Consider the following 17,103-nt stretch of genomic DNA (forward strand, 5'->3'; position numbering starts at 1 on the left):
CTCTTCACCTCGTCTCCAGTTCCTAGCTCAAGATTTCTGCATCCTCGCCCCTGTCTTCAACCCCCTGCTTGCCAGTTCTAGGGCCATGAAACTTAAACCTAATGGAGCCCTGTTGCTTATGCATTGTTAATCGCGTGGAAAGAGATGTTGTTGTCTTGCCTATACACTTAGTTCTTTGTGGCTTACAGTCCCCAAGTGGACATTTGAAGGCATAGACGACGTTAGTCTCCTTTAAGGCGTTGTGCTCTTTGTCTGGAGAGTTTTTCATGAGTAGGTTGGCCGTTTTTATGGTTTTATAGTAAATGGTCAATTGTATCTTCTGATTTTTGTCTGTAGGACAAAACGACATATATATGTCGTACCTAGTGGTTAGAACGCACTTCTCGACCTACTATGCAAGGCCGGATTTGCCTAATAGGCCGAGTGATTTTCTTTATTTCCAATAATTTTTTTCCAAATAGTTTATTTGAATTATTATTATTATTTTATATTAAGACCATAATTTATTTACTTGTGTTACTTTAGGTTCGGTTAAGATAGGTTAGGTTAGGTTAGGTAGGGTTGGTTAGATTAGGTTGGGTAGGGTTGGTTAGGTTAGGTTAGGTAGGGTTGGTTAGGTTCGGTCATATATCTAGATTAATTTTAACTCCAATAAAAAAATTGACCTCATACATAACGAAATAGGTAGCTTTATCATTTCAAAAGAAAAAAAATAGAGAAAATATATTAATTCAGGAAAACTTGGCTTATTATGCAAATCGGGCCTTGCATAGTAGGCAGAGAAGTGCGTTCTGGCTACTAGGTACGACATATATTATATATATATATATATATATATATATATATATATATATATATATATATATATATATATATATATATATATATATATATATATATATATATATATATATAATTAAATATGACCGAAAAAGTAAGATTAATAATTCTAACACGAATTTTCTCTATCTTTCTTACGTTTCTTTTCACTGTTGATGGTAATTCAAAGATCAATTCTCCAAAATTCATTTTTATTTCTAGTCTGACGCGACACTTGAGCGTGTTTCGTAAAACTTATTACATTTTCAAAAACTTTAGTTTACAAACACACAACTGAAACTGAATAGAGCTTACACATCTTCGAGTTTTTATCTACATTTGGGTGAGGTGGATGAGGTGAAAACAAACTTTCAACAATGGGTATTGAATGGGTATTAAATTCAAACACAAGACAGAACACGAAACAATGGGTATTGAATGGGTATTAAATTCAAACACAAGACATATATACACAGCTCAGAATGGAAGCAAGTCGACGAAGAACTCTGTAGGGTAAGGCAGGTCCTAGTCAATAACGGCTTCTCCAATGGTTTCGTCGAAGACATCATAAGAAGGAAAGTGAAAAGCCATGCAACCTCTGAAGAGACAACTAACACAACACCTATACCCCCTATTAGACTATTTTACAGGAACTTCTTTTCCACAGCTCATAAAACGGAGGAAAGGGTCCTGAAAGATATTGTTAATAGAAACGTTATCCCTACAGACAAAAATCAGAGGATACAACTGACGATTTACTATAAAACCAGAAAAACGGCCAGCCTACTCATGAGAAACTCTCCAGACACAAAACAGAACGCTTTAAAAGAGACTAACGTCGTCTATGCCTTCAAATGCCCACTTGGGGACTGTAAGCTCCAAAAAACCCAGTATATAGGCAAGACAACAACATCTCTTTCTAGGCGTTTAACGATGCATAAGCAACAGGGCTCCATTAAGGAACATATAATCTCTTCCCACAACCAAACCATCGCCAGAGAAATCCTAGTAAACAACACAGAAATCATCGATAGATACAGCGATAGCAGGCGGCTTGACGTTTGCGAGGCACTACACATCAAGAAGTCAACACCAGCAATCAACAGCCAATTATTGCACAACTATATTCTACCCACCTCAAGACTCCGCTCCAATATAGAAGCATCAAGAAATATGGACCAATAGGCTTTCTACAAACACTTCTATTCAATATCCATTGTGTCGTGTTCTGTCTTGTGTTGATGAAATTAATACCCTATTAATACTCTTGTTCTGTCTTGTGTTGATAAAATTAATACCCTATTAATACCACATTTTGTTCTGTCTTGTGTTAATGCCACATCACCCCTTCCACCTCACTCAAATGTAGATATAAAATCGGAGATACGTAAGTTCTATTCAGTTGTGTATTTGTGAACTAAAGTCTTTGAAAATGTAATAAGTTTTACGAAACGCGCCCGTGTCGCGTCAGACTAGAAATAAAAATGAATTTTGGAGAATTGATTTTTGATTTACCTCCAACAGTGAAGCGTAATGTACGAAAGATTGAGAAAATTCGTGTTAGAATTATTAATCTTACTTTTTCGGTCATATTTAATAATATATGTCTACAGGAAAGACTGCTACCAAAATATACTAATATATATATATATATATATATATATATATATATATATATATATATATATATATATATATATATATATATATATATATATATATATACATACATATATATATATATATATATATATATATATATATATATATATATATATATTTATATATATATATATATATATATATATATATATATATATATATATATATATACATATATATATATATATATATATATATATATATATATATATATATATATATATATATATATATATATATATATATATATATATATATATATATATATTAATACCTAGAAGGGGTACCACCTCTGGTGCAAGTGTAGGGACCCATAGCCTCGGAGAAGAAAGTAAAGAGTACTCAGAGAAGAACTTGTGGATCCTCACTGAACACTTATATTTTCTTCTCTTACCACCCCTATTCTTTTAGTATGTGTGTATATTTATCTAACTTTATTTGAAAATGTCATTACACAAAAAAGTTACAATATTGATTACATGCAGGGTACAAGGCTGCTTGTCACAAGTTGTATAGCTCCTCCAGCTCCTCAGATGGCGGGCAGGAACCATGGATGCAGTGAGCATTTCCTCTCTGGATTGCCACACTAAGGCGCTGAAAAAGAAAACTGGCAGCTCTAGGGTCTCTGGTTGTTTCGATTAGCTTAGACCCCGAACTCCTTCAAAAAGCTTGCAGCACTTTTACCCCAGGCACCAAGTGTCTCTGAAGCAATGGGGACAAAATTGTAGTGGTGCTCAAGGTCTCTGTATTTACGTGACTTTGCCGCTTCCCGGTGATTGGCAGCTCCTGCTTGTGTAGCACTGAAGTCAACATAGGTATTGGCTGAAGTTGAAACGCAAGTGAAGTCCCACACCAACTATCTACCATTCTTCCAGGGGTTCACCGTGATTCCGTCTGGGCGGCCGACAGGTTCATCAGAGTTGCAGGACATTAGGTAACAGGGATCTCTCTCTGCTGGACAACCGGCTGTGGTAATGCTTCTATTAATAATGTCATTGACCTCGCTGTGTCTTTCATGCCATCCTCCTGTCCTTTGGCAGAGAAGGCCATGCCGTCCGTACCTGTCGGCCTCTGCCTCGCCGCAAATACACCTGTATTCGGTGTGGATTAGGGCAGCATGGCGGAGAAACACGGCAATTCGGAGGGCCTGCGGTGTGAGACGGGTGCCGGTTGCTGACATTAGGGTTGCTAATAGGAAATCACCTGCATGGGGAGCTGCTACAGCTCCAAATCGGGCAGTGTCATGTGGTGTTGTCGCAGCTTCTAGCAAAGTCGCAGCTTCTTGGTCGGCAATGGGGCGATCCCAGCTGGATTGCTTATGGGCTTCAGAAGGCGGTGGTTGGGGTGCTGGTCCTGCGAGAGAGACCCATTTGGTTGTGCAGTCTGTGAAGCTGGGATCATGTACCCCTGCCTGTTGAACTAGGTGCTCAGGTAGGATTTCCTTCACCAAGTTGTCAGACCCCACTGAAGAGGACAGAAACGCTGGTACAGCAATTTGTGTTGCTGTGCGCACGCCAAGGCCCCCGAGTCTGACAGGAAGGGAGGCCTGTTTCCACTGTGAGTCGCTGAAGGAAAGATTGAGGGCTTTTTCTATTGTTGATTTCAGCAAGCTGTCGTACTCTTCTAATTTAATATTGTTGAAAGATGGCGAACATCTTAGAAAGTAGGTCAGCCTGGGGAGGGACAAGCGTCTGGTGATGAGGTAAAGTGCATCATGAGCATCGATGTCTTCAATCCTCTCGTTCATCCTCTTCAGGTCAGTGATCTTCTTACGAAGGACCCCGTCGATGGCATTCCTTCCAAGAGGAGCACCTAGGAGTTTGCTGTCCTCAGGGTTGGTTGCATGAATGTCAGGCAAAACAACCTTTATTTGCTCTATTATGCGCTGGTTGGTGGAGGTTATTTCGCACTTGGAAGGGTTCAGGGTAAGACCTAGGCTTGCTCCTTGCTCCTGAATTATTCTTATGTCGTCCAAGAGTGAGGCTGGGGAGCCAGCTAGAGTACCATCGTCCAAAAACCAAATGTTGAGCTCACTGGACAGGTTATCGGTGACTTCCTTGATGACTAGGCATAAAAGAAAAGGAGCAAGGGGGTCACCCTGTTGGACACCTTCTTGTGATTCAATTTCATGTTCCCCAAAAAGCAGAGTTAGATTCTTGCTGTAGCATGAGTTTACAAACGGGTAGAGGGAAGGAAAAAGGCGATGAACCGCACTGAGTACTGCATCCCTTCTAACCAGATTGAAAGCATTTTTGAAGTCTAGCTTAATCAGGGCTTTTTCATCCGTAATGTTGGCAATGTAGGCTCTATATATATATATATATATATATATATATATATATATATATATATATATATATATATATATATATATATATATATATATATATATATATATATATATATATATATATATATGTCGTACCTAGTAGCCAGAACGCACTTCTCAGCCTACTATGCAAGGCCCGATTTGCCTAATAAGCTAAGTTTTCATGAATTAATTGTTTTTCGACTACCTAACCTACCTAACCTAACCTCACCTAACTTTTTCGGCTACCTAATCTAACCTAACCTATAAAGATAGGTTAGGTTTGGTTAGGTAGGGTTGGTTAGATTCGGTCATATATCTACGTTAATTTTAACTCCAATTAAAAAAAATTGACCTCATACATAATGAAATGGGTAGTTTTATCATTTCATAAGAAAAAATTTGGGAAAATATATTATTTCAGGAAAACTTGGCTTATTAGGCAAATTGGGCCTTGCATAGTAGTCTGATAAATGCGTTCTGGCTATTAGGTACGACATATATATATTTATAATATACATATAATATATATATATATATATATATATATATATATATATATATATATATATATATATATAAATATATATATATATATATATATATATATATATATATATATATATATACATATATATATATATATATATATATATATATATATATATATATATATATATATATATATATATATATATATATATATATATATATATATATATATATATATATATATATATTATGATAAGTTTGTCCGAAACGCTATGCGTATTAGTGGCTTTAGGTATTGTATGTACCAGCTCTATCTATAAATCCAACATTATGTTTGTAAATCAACTACGTATGTACTTTTCCGGAATAAAAATTTATTATTATTATTATTATTATTATTATTATTATTATTATTATTATTATATAATAATAATAATTCCTTGTGTCAGTGGACAGTCCAAAAATGTCCAAAACCTTTGGACATTATTCAGAAGTAGAGGATACCTAAATGATGTTATTCTAGCAGTAGTAACGAAGGTCCTGGGAAGCAGAGCGAATGTAAATTGTATTTAAATTAGCTCAAGGTACATAAAACTGCATGAGAGAAACAAGCAGATTCTACTGGACGCGGGACAGAGATGCGACGTTAATGAGAGAGTGATCTTACCTCTCTTGTAATTTTCCAGGAATTGCATGCCCCCTACAACAGAATAAGAGATATGTGGGAATGGCTTAAAAACATGTATAGAGAACATCCCGCATGGCTTATCGTTCCACAGAGGCCTCCAATGTTAGCATTAAGGAAGAATAAATCTTTAAAGGATCATCTGGTTAGAGCAAGCTTTCTATTATATTAAAACTTTTCAGCCGACGCTTCGACCCACTGACCTATGTCAGCTGAGTTTCAATCTATCCAGAGTGACTATGTAGGGGGTTAGGAAGGCCCTTCGATAAAACTAGGCAGAGTTATGGAGGACCTTTTAATAGAACTATGCAGAGTTATGGAGGACCTTTGATAAAACTATGTAGAGTTATGGAGGACTTTTAATAGAACTATGCAGAGTTATGGAGGACCTTTGAGAAAACTATGTAGAGTTATGGAGGACTTTTAATAGAACTATGCAGAGTTATGGAGGACCTTTGAGAAAACTATGTAGAGTTATGGAGGACTTTTAATAGAACTATGCAGAGTTATGGAGGACCTTTGAGAAAACTATCCAGGGATTAAAAGACCCTTCATTTAAAAAAAATTAAACTTACCCAGTTTATACCCATTGTTTTGTATTTCATTATGTGTTTACACTCCTTATACCTTGCTAATATTCCCTTTGGCATATTACTTCATTCATCCATATGTGCACTTCTATTATGTCACCCTAAATCTTCTTTTCTTTCTTTGTTGGTGGTTAAGGAGACTGAAGTTCTTTTAACAGAGACTGAACATTCTTCTCTACTACATTAGTTTGCAAATTTTCAAAAGTGCAATGACGTGGGCTTAAAATTTTGGAAATTGTTTAAATATTGATATTGTATTAATAAGTAGACATAATTAATTTTGTTTAATAAATAACATGTTATAACTCTTCTTCAACAGTTCCTGCATTTTGTTTTAATTAGCTTTCTTACTTAATTTCTCCTTATCTCTATCTCTCTGTTTACCTTCTCTCTCTCTCATATTCAATTTACAGTAATAGCCTAGAACACGTTTAATAATATAAAATGGCATTAAATATTGTTACAGACTGTAAAATCTCGACCAGCGCGTGTTTAGCCAGGGGAGGCCACTGCAGCGACACATGCAACGCAGATGAGGACACAGTCAACAATATCTGCAGTAGTCCAGGCTGCTCCTGTTGCGTTAAAAGTAAGATTTTCCTTGTAAATCGTATTTATAAAGATAATATTTTATGTAATAACTTCACTGATATTTTTCCTGAATTTAACAGCAATTATTCTGAATACGCAGGTGAAAAAAAATCAATGAAAAATTTAAATTAAATATAAAATTTAAATGTCGATTCAATGATTTGGTGTCTCAACAAAATATTATAATGAAATAATTTATGCTTGTAATACATTAAATAAGTTATTTTTGTAATTGAATTATTAATCAAGTAGTTTTATTCATTAAGCAGTATAATGAAAAGTTGACAGCTGTTTAAAGAACCTTCATGTCTCTCTTTAAAGAAAAGTTGTTTGAAATAATCATGAATCATGCAAGTGCATTTCATAGATTCTTGGTTTCCATTAATAAACATTTGAAGTTTTATTAACATTTTCTTTGAAGAGTTAAATGTTTGTTTGGTACATTAGTTAACAAATGCCAACAATGCAATTCCCGTTGTTTACGTTAATAAATGAAAATGTTTTATTAAATTAGTTCATGTCATAAAAAAATCCATATTATCGTCTCATTGAAGTTTTGCACCTTTGAATAAAAAGTTCTCTCTGTCTTTCTGTCTCTATTTATCTCTCTCTCTCTCTGTCTCTCTCTCTCTGTCTCTCTCTCTCTGTCTCTCTCTCTCTGTCTCTCTGTCTCTCTCTGTCTCTCCCTCTCTCTCTCTCTCTCTCTCTCTCTCTCTCTCTCTCTCTCTCTCTCTCTCTCTCTCTCTCTCTCTCTCTCTCTCTCTCTCTCTCTCTCTCTCTCTCTCTCTCTCTCTCTCTTTCTTTCACTCTGTTTTTTAACTTGAACTAGGGTTTATTGGGAATGTCATTGATGTTCCCGAGCTAATAACCCTTAATATGGGGATTAATGATTCTCCAATCTATGAGGTATTATTATCCTCCATCAGGTCATCTTGAGATTTATCTCAGAAACTCATTTAATAATAAGCTTATTAATAGATCTCATCAGGAATAAACAAAATGTAATGATATATTGCTCTGACATATGATAGAGAATGAACCAGGAGTCGGCTGTGTGCTACAGAACTCATTTGTTCGGTTAAATTCATTTCACGTGTATGTCCATGTTAAGTGAACATGTTCCAACTGCGAGTCAGTCTAGGCACGAATGATCGCTGATACAGCGATGTTCTATAGAAAGGCACAGCCAGCATGAGACTGTTGGTTACTGAACACCTTGTTTTGTGTTTGTCAACTTCTGGTTGACCTCGATGGTGGGACAGCTGAGGAGTCTTTTGAGCGTTGGCCTTGAAGATAATAATACGTTCACAACATCTTTCCTGTATTGAGCAATATTCCAACCAGAATGGGTCAAAACCCTAGATGAGCCATCTTTCACCGGAGAAGACCAAATTGAAGAGCGGTGCATACTCAAGACAGGAGCAAACTGGTCCTTCATATTAGGTTTTGCAATCCCTGCTGTCAAAAATGTATGGGGATGCAAAATAAGACTGGAAGTATCTTTACTGCCTTGTCTGTACAGCTGTTTTTTCCTATATGTAAATATTACAGTATAATTACAGTACAGTGCTTGAAGATATGTAGAACTCTGAAGTGATAAACCCAATCAAAGTCGTCTGTAGTGTTCAGGTCTATGGCACAACTAGTCTTGGAGTCCTCCAATGACTGATGCTACTTTGTGAAGAGTATTAGCAAAAGATCAGAAGCCGAATGATCTTTCCTGAAACAGTAATCTATGTTGGTAATAAAAAAGTTATTTGTTTTTGAGATTTTGTCACAAGAACTTTGCTAATAATTGAATGATTTTTTGCTTTGTGACTTGCAACTATATGCACCATCAACATTGCGAGGGCAAAATTCCTTCAGCTAGAGAGATTTGTGTGAATCCAGCAGATCTGCACAAATATGTAACAGTTGTTGATGTGCTTATCTGGCCCCATTGTTTGGGGCCAGATAAGCACAGGTGTTTAAGGAAATGGTTGACTTCATCCTTTTGAATAACACTTCAGACAACTTTGACACAGCTTGGATCACTCTGATCATGTTTCCTTCTTGATCAGGGACCTGCGTCTAAGCAGTAAAAACACTAGAAGGTCTCTCCCTGGCCTTCTTTGATTCCTTCTATACCTCTCTCTCTCTTTTATCTTCTTCAACTGTCTACAACACTTTCTTAATTAAAATGCAATTAAACATTTTTGTCACAGACTGCAAAACTCCGACCAGCGCGTGTACAGCCAGGGGAGGCCACTGCAGCGACAAATGTAACACAGATGAGGACACAATAAAAAATATCTGCACCACTCCAGGCTGCTCCTGTTGCGTTAAAAGTACAGATTATTCTTTAATTCAGAGATGGCATATTTAGAATTGTAATTCCACTGCTGCTCATTCTACTATAGTAAAAAATAATTGTTCATGCAGTTCCAATGATAGGAAAACAAAATACTATAAAACTATTGACTAATCATTAACAAAACAATCTTGGAGATATACAGTAAACTTGTTTAAAAATAAATTTTTCAATACATTAAAAAATAAATGCCAAACACTACAGATTTTACTTTTCGTAACATATATTTTGAGTCTCATACTGTTGTTCTGAGTATGAAGATGTTACATGGTGTGTGGGACATTAAAGATTTACTTATATGACTGTGATAAATTATGTGCTTAAAAAAGTAATCAATTGACTAAGAATATTATTTAAAGCATTTGATTCAATAAATATACTAATTGAGCAAAATCAAGGGCAGTTAATTACAACGATATATATATATATATATATATATATATATATATATATATATATATATATATATATATATATATATATATATATATATATATATATATATATATATATTTTTTTTTTTTTTTCTGGAATTTAGTGTGGTGTTTAATAGATATTGTTACGCAGACTTCGTAACTTACTATGTAATTCAAGTATGTAATTTTCCAATTTAGTCACTGGTTTTTATCTTTAATAATTGCCAAAACACTTTTGTTTATAGAGTGTTTATAGAGTATATGGACAACCTATAGAGTATTAATTATTTATAACTTAATTTTTTCAGACTGCAAAACTCCAACCAGCGCGTGTACAGCCAGGGGAGGCCACTGCAGCGACAAATGTAACACAGATGAGGACACAATCTACAATATCTGCACTAGTCCAAGCTGCTCCTGTTGCGTTAAGAGTAAGTTGTTTATGTAAATCATTATGCCATAGTGATAATACTTAAGCTATTAACTTAACTGCTCATCTTCCTACTGAAAAAAGAAATTATTCTAAAACGGAACATGACTGACGAAAAAAGTTAAATATAAATTTATATATTTATCATAACACGATCTGGAAGTTATATATATATATATATATATATATATATATATATATATATATATATATATATATATATATATATATATATATATATATATATATATATATATATATATATACTTCTTTTCCACAGCTCATAAAACGGAGGAAAGGGTCCTGAAAGATATTGTTAATATTGATATTTAATTATATATATATATATATATATATATATATATATATATATATATATATATATATATATATATATATATATATATATATATATAAATAAATATATATATATATATATATATATATATATATATATATATATATATATATATATATATATATATATATATATATATATATATTATTAAATATGACCGAAAAAGTAAGATTAATAATTCTAACACGAATTTTCTCAATCTTTCGTACATTTCTTTTCACTGTTGGAGGTAAATCAAAAATCAATTCTCCAAAATTCATTTTTGTTTCTAGTCTGACGCGACACGAGCGCGTTTCGTAAAACTTATTACATTTTCAAAGACTTTAGTTTACAAATACACAACTGAATAGAACTTACGCATCTCCGATTTTATATCTACATTTGAGTGAGGTGGAAGGGGTGATGTGGCATTAATCAACACAAGACAGAACAAGGGGTGGTATTAATAGGGTATTAATTTCATCAACACAAGACAGAACAAGAGGTGACATTAATAGGGTATTAATTTCATCAACACAAGACAGAACACGAAACAATGGGTATTGAATAGAAGTGTTTGTAGAAAGCCTATTGGTCCATATTTCTTGATGCTTCTATATTGGAGCGGAGTCTTGAGGTGGGTAGAATATAGTTGTGCAATAATTGGCTGTTGATTGCTGGTGTTGACTTCTTGATGTGTAGTGCCTCGCAAACGTCAAGCCGCCTGCTATCGCTGTATCTATCGATGATTTCTGTGTTTTTACTAGGATTTCTCTGGCGATGGTTTGGTTGTGGGAAGAGATTATATGTTCCTTAATGGAGCCCTGTTGCTTATGCATCGTTAAACGCCTAGAAAGAGATGTTGTTGTCTTGCCTATATACTGGGTTTTTTGGAGCTCACAGTCCCCAAGAGGGCATTTGAAGGCATAGACGACGTTAGTCTCTTTTAAAGCGTTCTGTTTTGTGTCTGGAGAGTTTCTCATGAGTAGGCTGGCCGTTTTTCTGGTTTTATAGTAAATCGTCAGTTGTATCCTCTGATTTTTGTCTGTAGGGATAATGTTTCTATTAACAATATCTTTCAGGACCCTTTCCTCCGTTTTATGAGCTGTGGAAAAGAAGTTCCTGTAAAATAGTCTAATAGGGGGTATAGGTGTTGTGTTAGTTGTCTCTTCAGAGGTTGCATGGCTTTTCACTTTCCTTCTTATGATGTCTTCGACGAAACCATTGGAGAAGCCGTTGTTGACTAGGACCTGCCTTACCCTACAGAGTTCTTCGTCGACTTGCTTCCATTCTGAGCTGTGGCTGAGAGCACGGTCGACATATGCGTTAACAACACTCCTCTTGTACCTGTCTGGGCAGTCGCTGTTGGCATTTAGGCACATTCCTATGTTCGTTTCCTTAGTGTAGACTGCAGTGTGGAAACCTCCGCTCTTTTCCATGACTGTTACATCTAGAAAGGGCAGCTTCCCATCCTTTTCCATCTCGTAAGTGAAACGCAGCACGGAACTCTGCTCAAATGCCTCCTTCATCTTCTGCAGATGTCTGACATCAGGTACCTGTGTAAAAATGTCGTCAACATACCTGCAGTATATGGCCGGTTTCAAGTTCATGTCGACTAAGACTTTTTGCTCGATGGTACCCATGTAGAAGTTTGCAAACAGGACACCTAGGGGAGAACCCATGGCGACCCCATCTACTTGCTTATACATGTGCCCATCCGGGCTCAAGAAGGGTGCCTCTTTAGTACAAGCTTGGAGTAGTTTCCTCAGAATATTTTCTGGTATGTCGAGAGGAGTACAGGCTGGATCACGATACACTCTGTCGGCAATCATTCCGATTGTCTCGTCCACAGGTACGTTGGTAAACAGCGATTCTACGTCCAACGAGGCTCTTATCCCTCTGGCCCGTGTGCCCCGCAGTAAGTCAACAAATTCCTTTGGAGACTTCAGGCTGAAGGCGCAAGGAACATAAGGAGTCAGGAGGCCGTTGAGTCGCTTCGCCAGTCTGTACATGGGTGTGGGTATCTGGCTAATGATTGGCCGAAGTGGGTTTCCAGGCTTGTGTGTCTTGACATTTCCATACGCATATCCAGGTTTATATTCCCCAATGATCTTTGGCAGGTGGAGTCCGGATTTCTTGGCGTTCACAGTTTCGATCAGTTAGTTGACCTTTGCTTTTAATTCGGCTGTAGTGTCCTTCGTTACCCTTTGGAACTTAGTTTGGTCATAGAGTATGATGTTTATTTTCGCCAGATATTCGTCTTTTTTAAGAATGACATATATTGGCGACTTGTCACCTCTCCTGACAACTATCTCCTTGTTCTCACGAAGGCTTCTAGCTGCCGCTTTAAGCTCGGGGGACAGTATGGTGCTTCTGTAATTGCCTCGATTCTTTCCTCCTTCTGCAATAAGTTCTGCTTGTAAGGTATCAAAACTGCTACCAAAATATACTAATATTAAAGCGCACGACCCAGCAGCAAGGAATCAAGCCTTCACGATAAAATATCGCGAGGATCTGATTCGTGATCAGATATACAAGGCAGAGAATGAAATCAAAGACAACAAAACGCAACTACTTCATGCAACAAACGAGTGGAGAAATAGCAACATCGACGAAAGTATCCGTACCCGCATTGAACAACACCTCGACATCCTCACATACTGTCCCCCGAGCTTAAAGCGGCAGCTAAAAGCCTTCGTGAGAACAAGGAGATAGTTGTCAGGAGAGGTGACAAGTCGCCAATATATGTCATTCTTAAAAAAGACGAATATCTGGCGAAAATGAACATCATACTCTATGACCAAACTAAGTTCCAAAGGGTAACGAAGGACACTACAGCCGAATTAAAAGCAAAGGTCAACAAACTGATCGAAACTGTGAACGCCAAGAAATCCGGACTCCACCTGCCAAAGATCATTGGGGAATATAAACCTGGATATGCGTATGGAAATGTCAAGACGCACAAGCCTGGAAGCCCACTTCGGCCAACCATTAGCCAGATACCCACACCCACGTACAGACTGGCGAAGCGACTCAACGGCCTGCTGACTCCTTATGTTCCTTGCGCCTTCAGCCTGAAGTCTCCAAAGGAATTTGTTGACTTACTGCGGGGCACACGGGCCAGAGGGATAAGAGCCTCGTTGGACGTAGAATCGCTGTTTACCAACGTACCTGTGGACGAGACAATCGGAATGATAGCCGACAGAGTGTATCGTGATCCAGCCTGTACTCCTCTCGACATACCAGAAAATATTCTGAGGAAACTACTCCAAGCTTGTACTAAAGAGGCACCCTTCTTGAGCCCGGATGGGCACATGTATAAGCAAGTAGATGGGGTCGCCATGGGTTCTCCCCTAGGTGTCCTGTTTGCAAACTTCTACATGGGTACCATCGAGCAAAAAGTCTTAGTCGACATGAACTTGAAACCGGCCATATACTGCAGGTATGTTGACGACATTTTTACACTGGTACCTGATGTCAGACATCTGCAGGAGCTGAAGGAGGCATTTGAGCAGAGTTCCGTGCTGCGTTTCACTTACAAGATGGAAAAGGATGGGAAGCTGCCTTTTCTAGATGTAACAGTCATGGAAAAGAGCGGAGGTTTCCACACTGCAGTCTACACTAAGGAAACGAACATAGGAATGTGCCTAAATGCCAACAGCGACTGCCCAGACTGGTACTAGAGGAGTGTTGTTAACGCATATGTCGACCGTGCTCTCAGCCACAGCTCAGAATGGAAGCAAGTCGACGAAGAACTCTGTAGGGTAAGGCAGGTGGTAGTCAACAACGGCTTCTCCAATGGTTTCGTCGAAGACATCATAAGAAGGAAAGTGAAAAGCCATGCAACCTCTGAAGAGACAACTAACACAACACCTATACCCCCTATTAGACTATTTTACAGGAACTTCTTTTCCACAGCTCATAAAACGGAGGAAAGGGTCCTGAAAGATATTGTTAATAGAAACGTTATCCCTAGAGACAAAAATCAGAGGATACAACTGACGATTTACTATAAAACCAGAAAAACGGCCAGCCTACTCATGAGAAACTCTCCAGACACAAAACAGAACGCTTTAAAAGAGACTAACGTCGTCTATGCCTTCAAATGCCCTCTTGGGGACTGTAAGCTCCAAAAAACCCAGTATATAGGCAAGACAACAACATCTCTTTCTAGGCGTTTAACGATGCATAAGCAACAGGGCTCCATTAAGGAACATATAATCTCTTCCCACAACCAAACCATCGCCAGAGAAATCCTAGTAAACAACACAGAAATCATCGATAGATACAGCGATAGCAGGCGGCTTGACGTTTGCGAGGCACTACACATCAAGAAGTCAACACCAGCAATCAACAGCCAATTATTGCACAACTATATTCTACCCACCTCAAGACTCCGCTCCAATATAGAAGCATCAAGAAATGTGGACCATAGGCTTTCTACAAACACTTCTATTCAATACCCATTGTTTCGTGTTCTGTCTTGTGTTGATGAAATTAATACCCTATTATTGTCACCTCTTGTTCTGTCTTGTGTTGATGAAATTAATACCCTATTAATACCACCCCTTGTTCTGTCTTGTGTTGATTAATGCCACATCACCCCTTCCACCTCACTCAAATGTAGATATAAAATCGGAGATACGTAAGTTCTATTCAGTTGTGTATTTGTAAACTAAAGTCTTTGAAAATGTAATAAGTTTTACGAAACGCGCTCGTGTCGCGGCAGACTAGAAATAAAAATGAATTTTGGAGAATTGATTTTTGATTTACCTCCAACAGTGAAAAGAAATGTACGAAAGATTGAGAAAATTCGTGTTAGAATTATTAATCTTACTTTTTCGGTCATATTTAATAATATATGTCTACAGGAAAGACTGCTACCAAAATATACTAATATATATATATATATATATATATATATATATATATATATATATATATATATATATATATATATATATATATATATATATATATATATATATATATATATGTCGTACTTAGTAGCCAGAATGCACTTCTCAGCCTACTATGCAAGGCCCGATTTGCCTAATAAGTTAAGTTTTCCTGAATTAATATATTTTCTCTAATTTTTTTCTTATGAAGTGATAAAGCTACCCATTTCATTATGTATGAGGTAATTTTTTTTATTGGAGTTAAAATTAACGTAGATATATGACCGAACTTAATAAACCCTACCTAACCTAACCTAACCTATCTTTATAACCTATCTTTATAGGTTATATATATATATATATATATATATATATATATATATATATATATATATAAATATATATATATATATATATATATATATATATATATATATATATATATATATAAATATATATATATATATATATATATATATATATATATATATATATATATATATATATATATATATATATATATATATATATATGTGTCGAACCTAGTAGCCAGAACGCACTTCTCAGCCTACTATGCAAGGCCCGATTTGCCTAATAAGCCAAGTTTTCATGAATTAATATATTTTCTCTAATTTTTTTCTTATGAAATGATAAAGCTACCCATTTCATTATGTATGAGGTTAATTTTTTTTTATTGGAGTTAAAATTAACGTAGATATATGACCGAACCTAACCAACCCTACCTAACCTAACCTAACCTATCTTTATAGGTTAGGTTAGGTTAGGTAGCGGAAAAAGTTAGGTTAGGTTAGGTTAGGTAGGTTAGGTAGTCGAAAAACAATTAATTCAAGAAAACTTGGCTTATTAGGCAAATCGGGCCTTGCATAGTTGGCTGAGAAGTGCGTTCTGGCTACTAGGTACGACATATATATATATATATATATATATATATATATATATATATATATATATATATATATATATATATATATATATATATATATTTATATATATATATATATATATATATATATATATATATATATATATATATATATATATATATATATATATATATATGTCGTACCTAATAGCCAGAACGCACTTCTCAGCCTACTACATATATATATATATATATATATATATATATATATATATATATATATATATATATATATATATATATATATATATATATATATATATATATATATGTCGTACCTAATAGCCAGAACGCGCTTCTCAGCCTACTATGCAAGGCCCGATTTGCCTAATAAGCCAAGTTTTCCTGAATTAATATGTTTTCTCTAATTTTTTTCTTATGAAATGATAAAGTTACCCATTGAATTATGTATGAGGTCAATTTTTTTTTATTGGAGTTAAAATTAACGTAGATATATGACCGAACCTAACCAACCTTACCTAACCTAACCTATCCTTATAGGTTAGGTTAGGTTAGGTAACCGAAAAAGTTAGGTTAGGTTGACATAGGGGTACGACATATATATATATATATATATATATA

The 17,103-nt window shown here is 35.6% G+C and overlaps 1 protein-coding gene across 1 annotated transcript in view; it reads left to right on the forward strand.

Moving 5' to 3' along the window:
* The window catches only part of LOC123753024 (keratin-associated protein 10-6-like), an 80,532-nt gene that overhangs the window by 42,445 nt on the left and 20,984 nt on the right, over positions 1–17,103 (forward strand). Inside the window, exons 6-8 of the mRNA XM_069329623.1 lie at positions 7,023–7,145; positions 9,352–9,474; positions 10,222–10,344. Of these exons, the coding sequence (XP_069185724.1) occupies positions 7,023–7,145; positions 9,352–9,474; positions 10,222–10,344 (369 nt within the window). The remainder of the gene's footprint in view (positions 1–7,022; positions 7,146–9,351; positions 9,475–10,221; positions 10,345–17,103) is intronic.

Source organism: Procambarus clarkii, chromosome 23 (genome assembly GCF_040958095.1).
Source record: "Procambarus clarkii isolate CNS0578487 chromosome 23, FALCON_Pclarkii_2.0, whole genome shotgun sequence".
NCBI classification, from domain to species: Eukaryota; Metazoa; Arthropoda; class Malacostraca; order Decapoda; family Cambaridae; genus Procambarus; species Procambarus clarkii.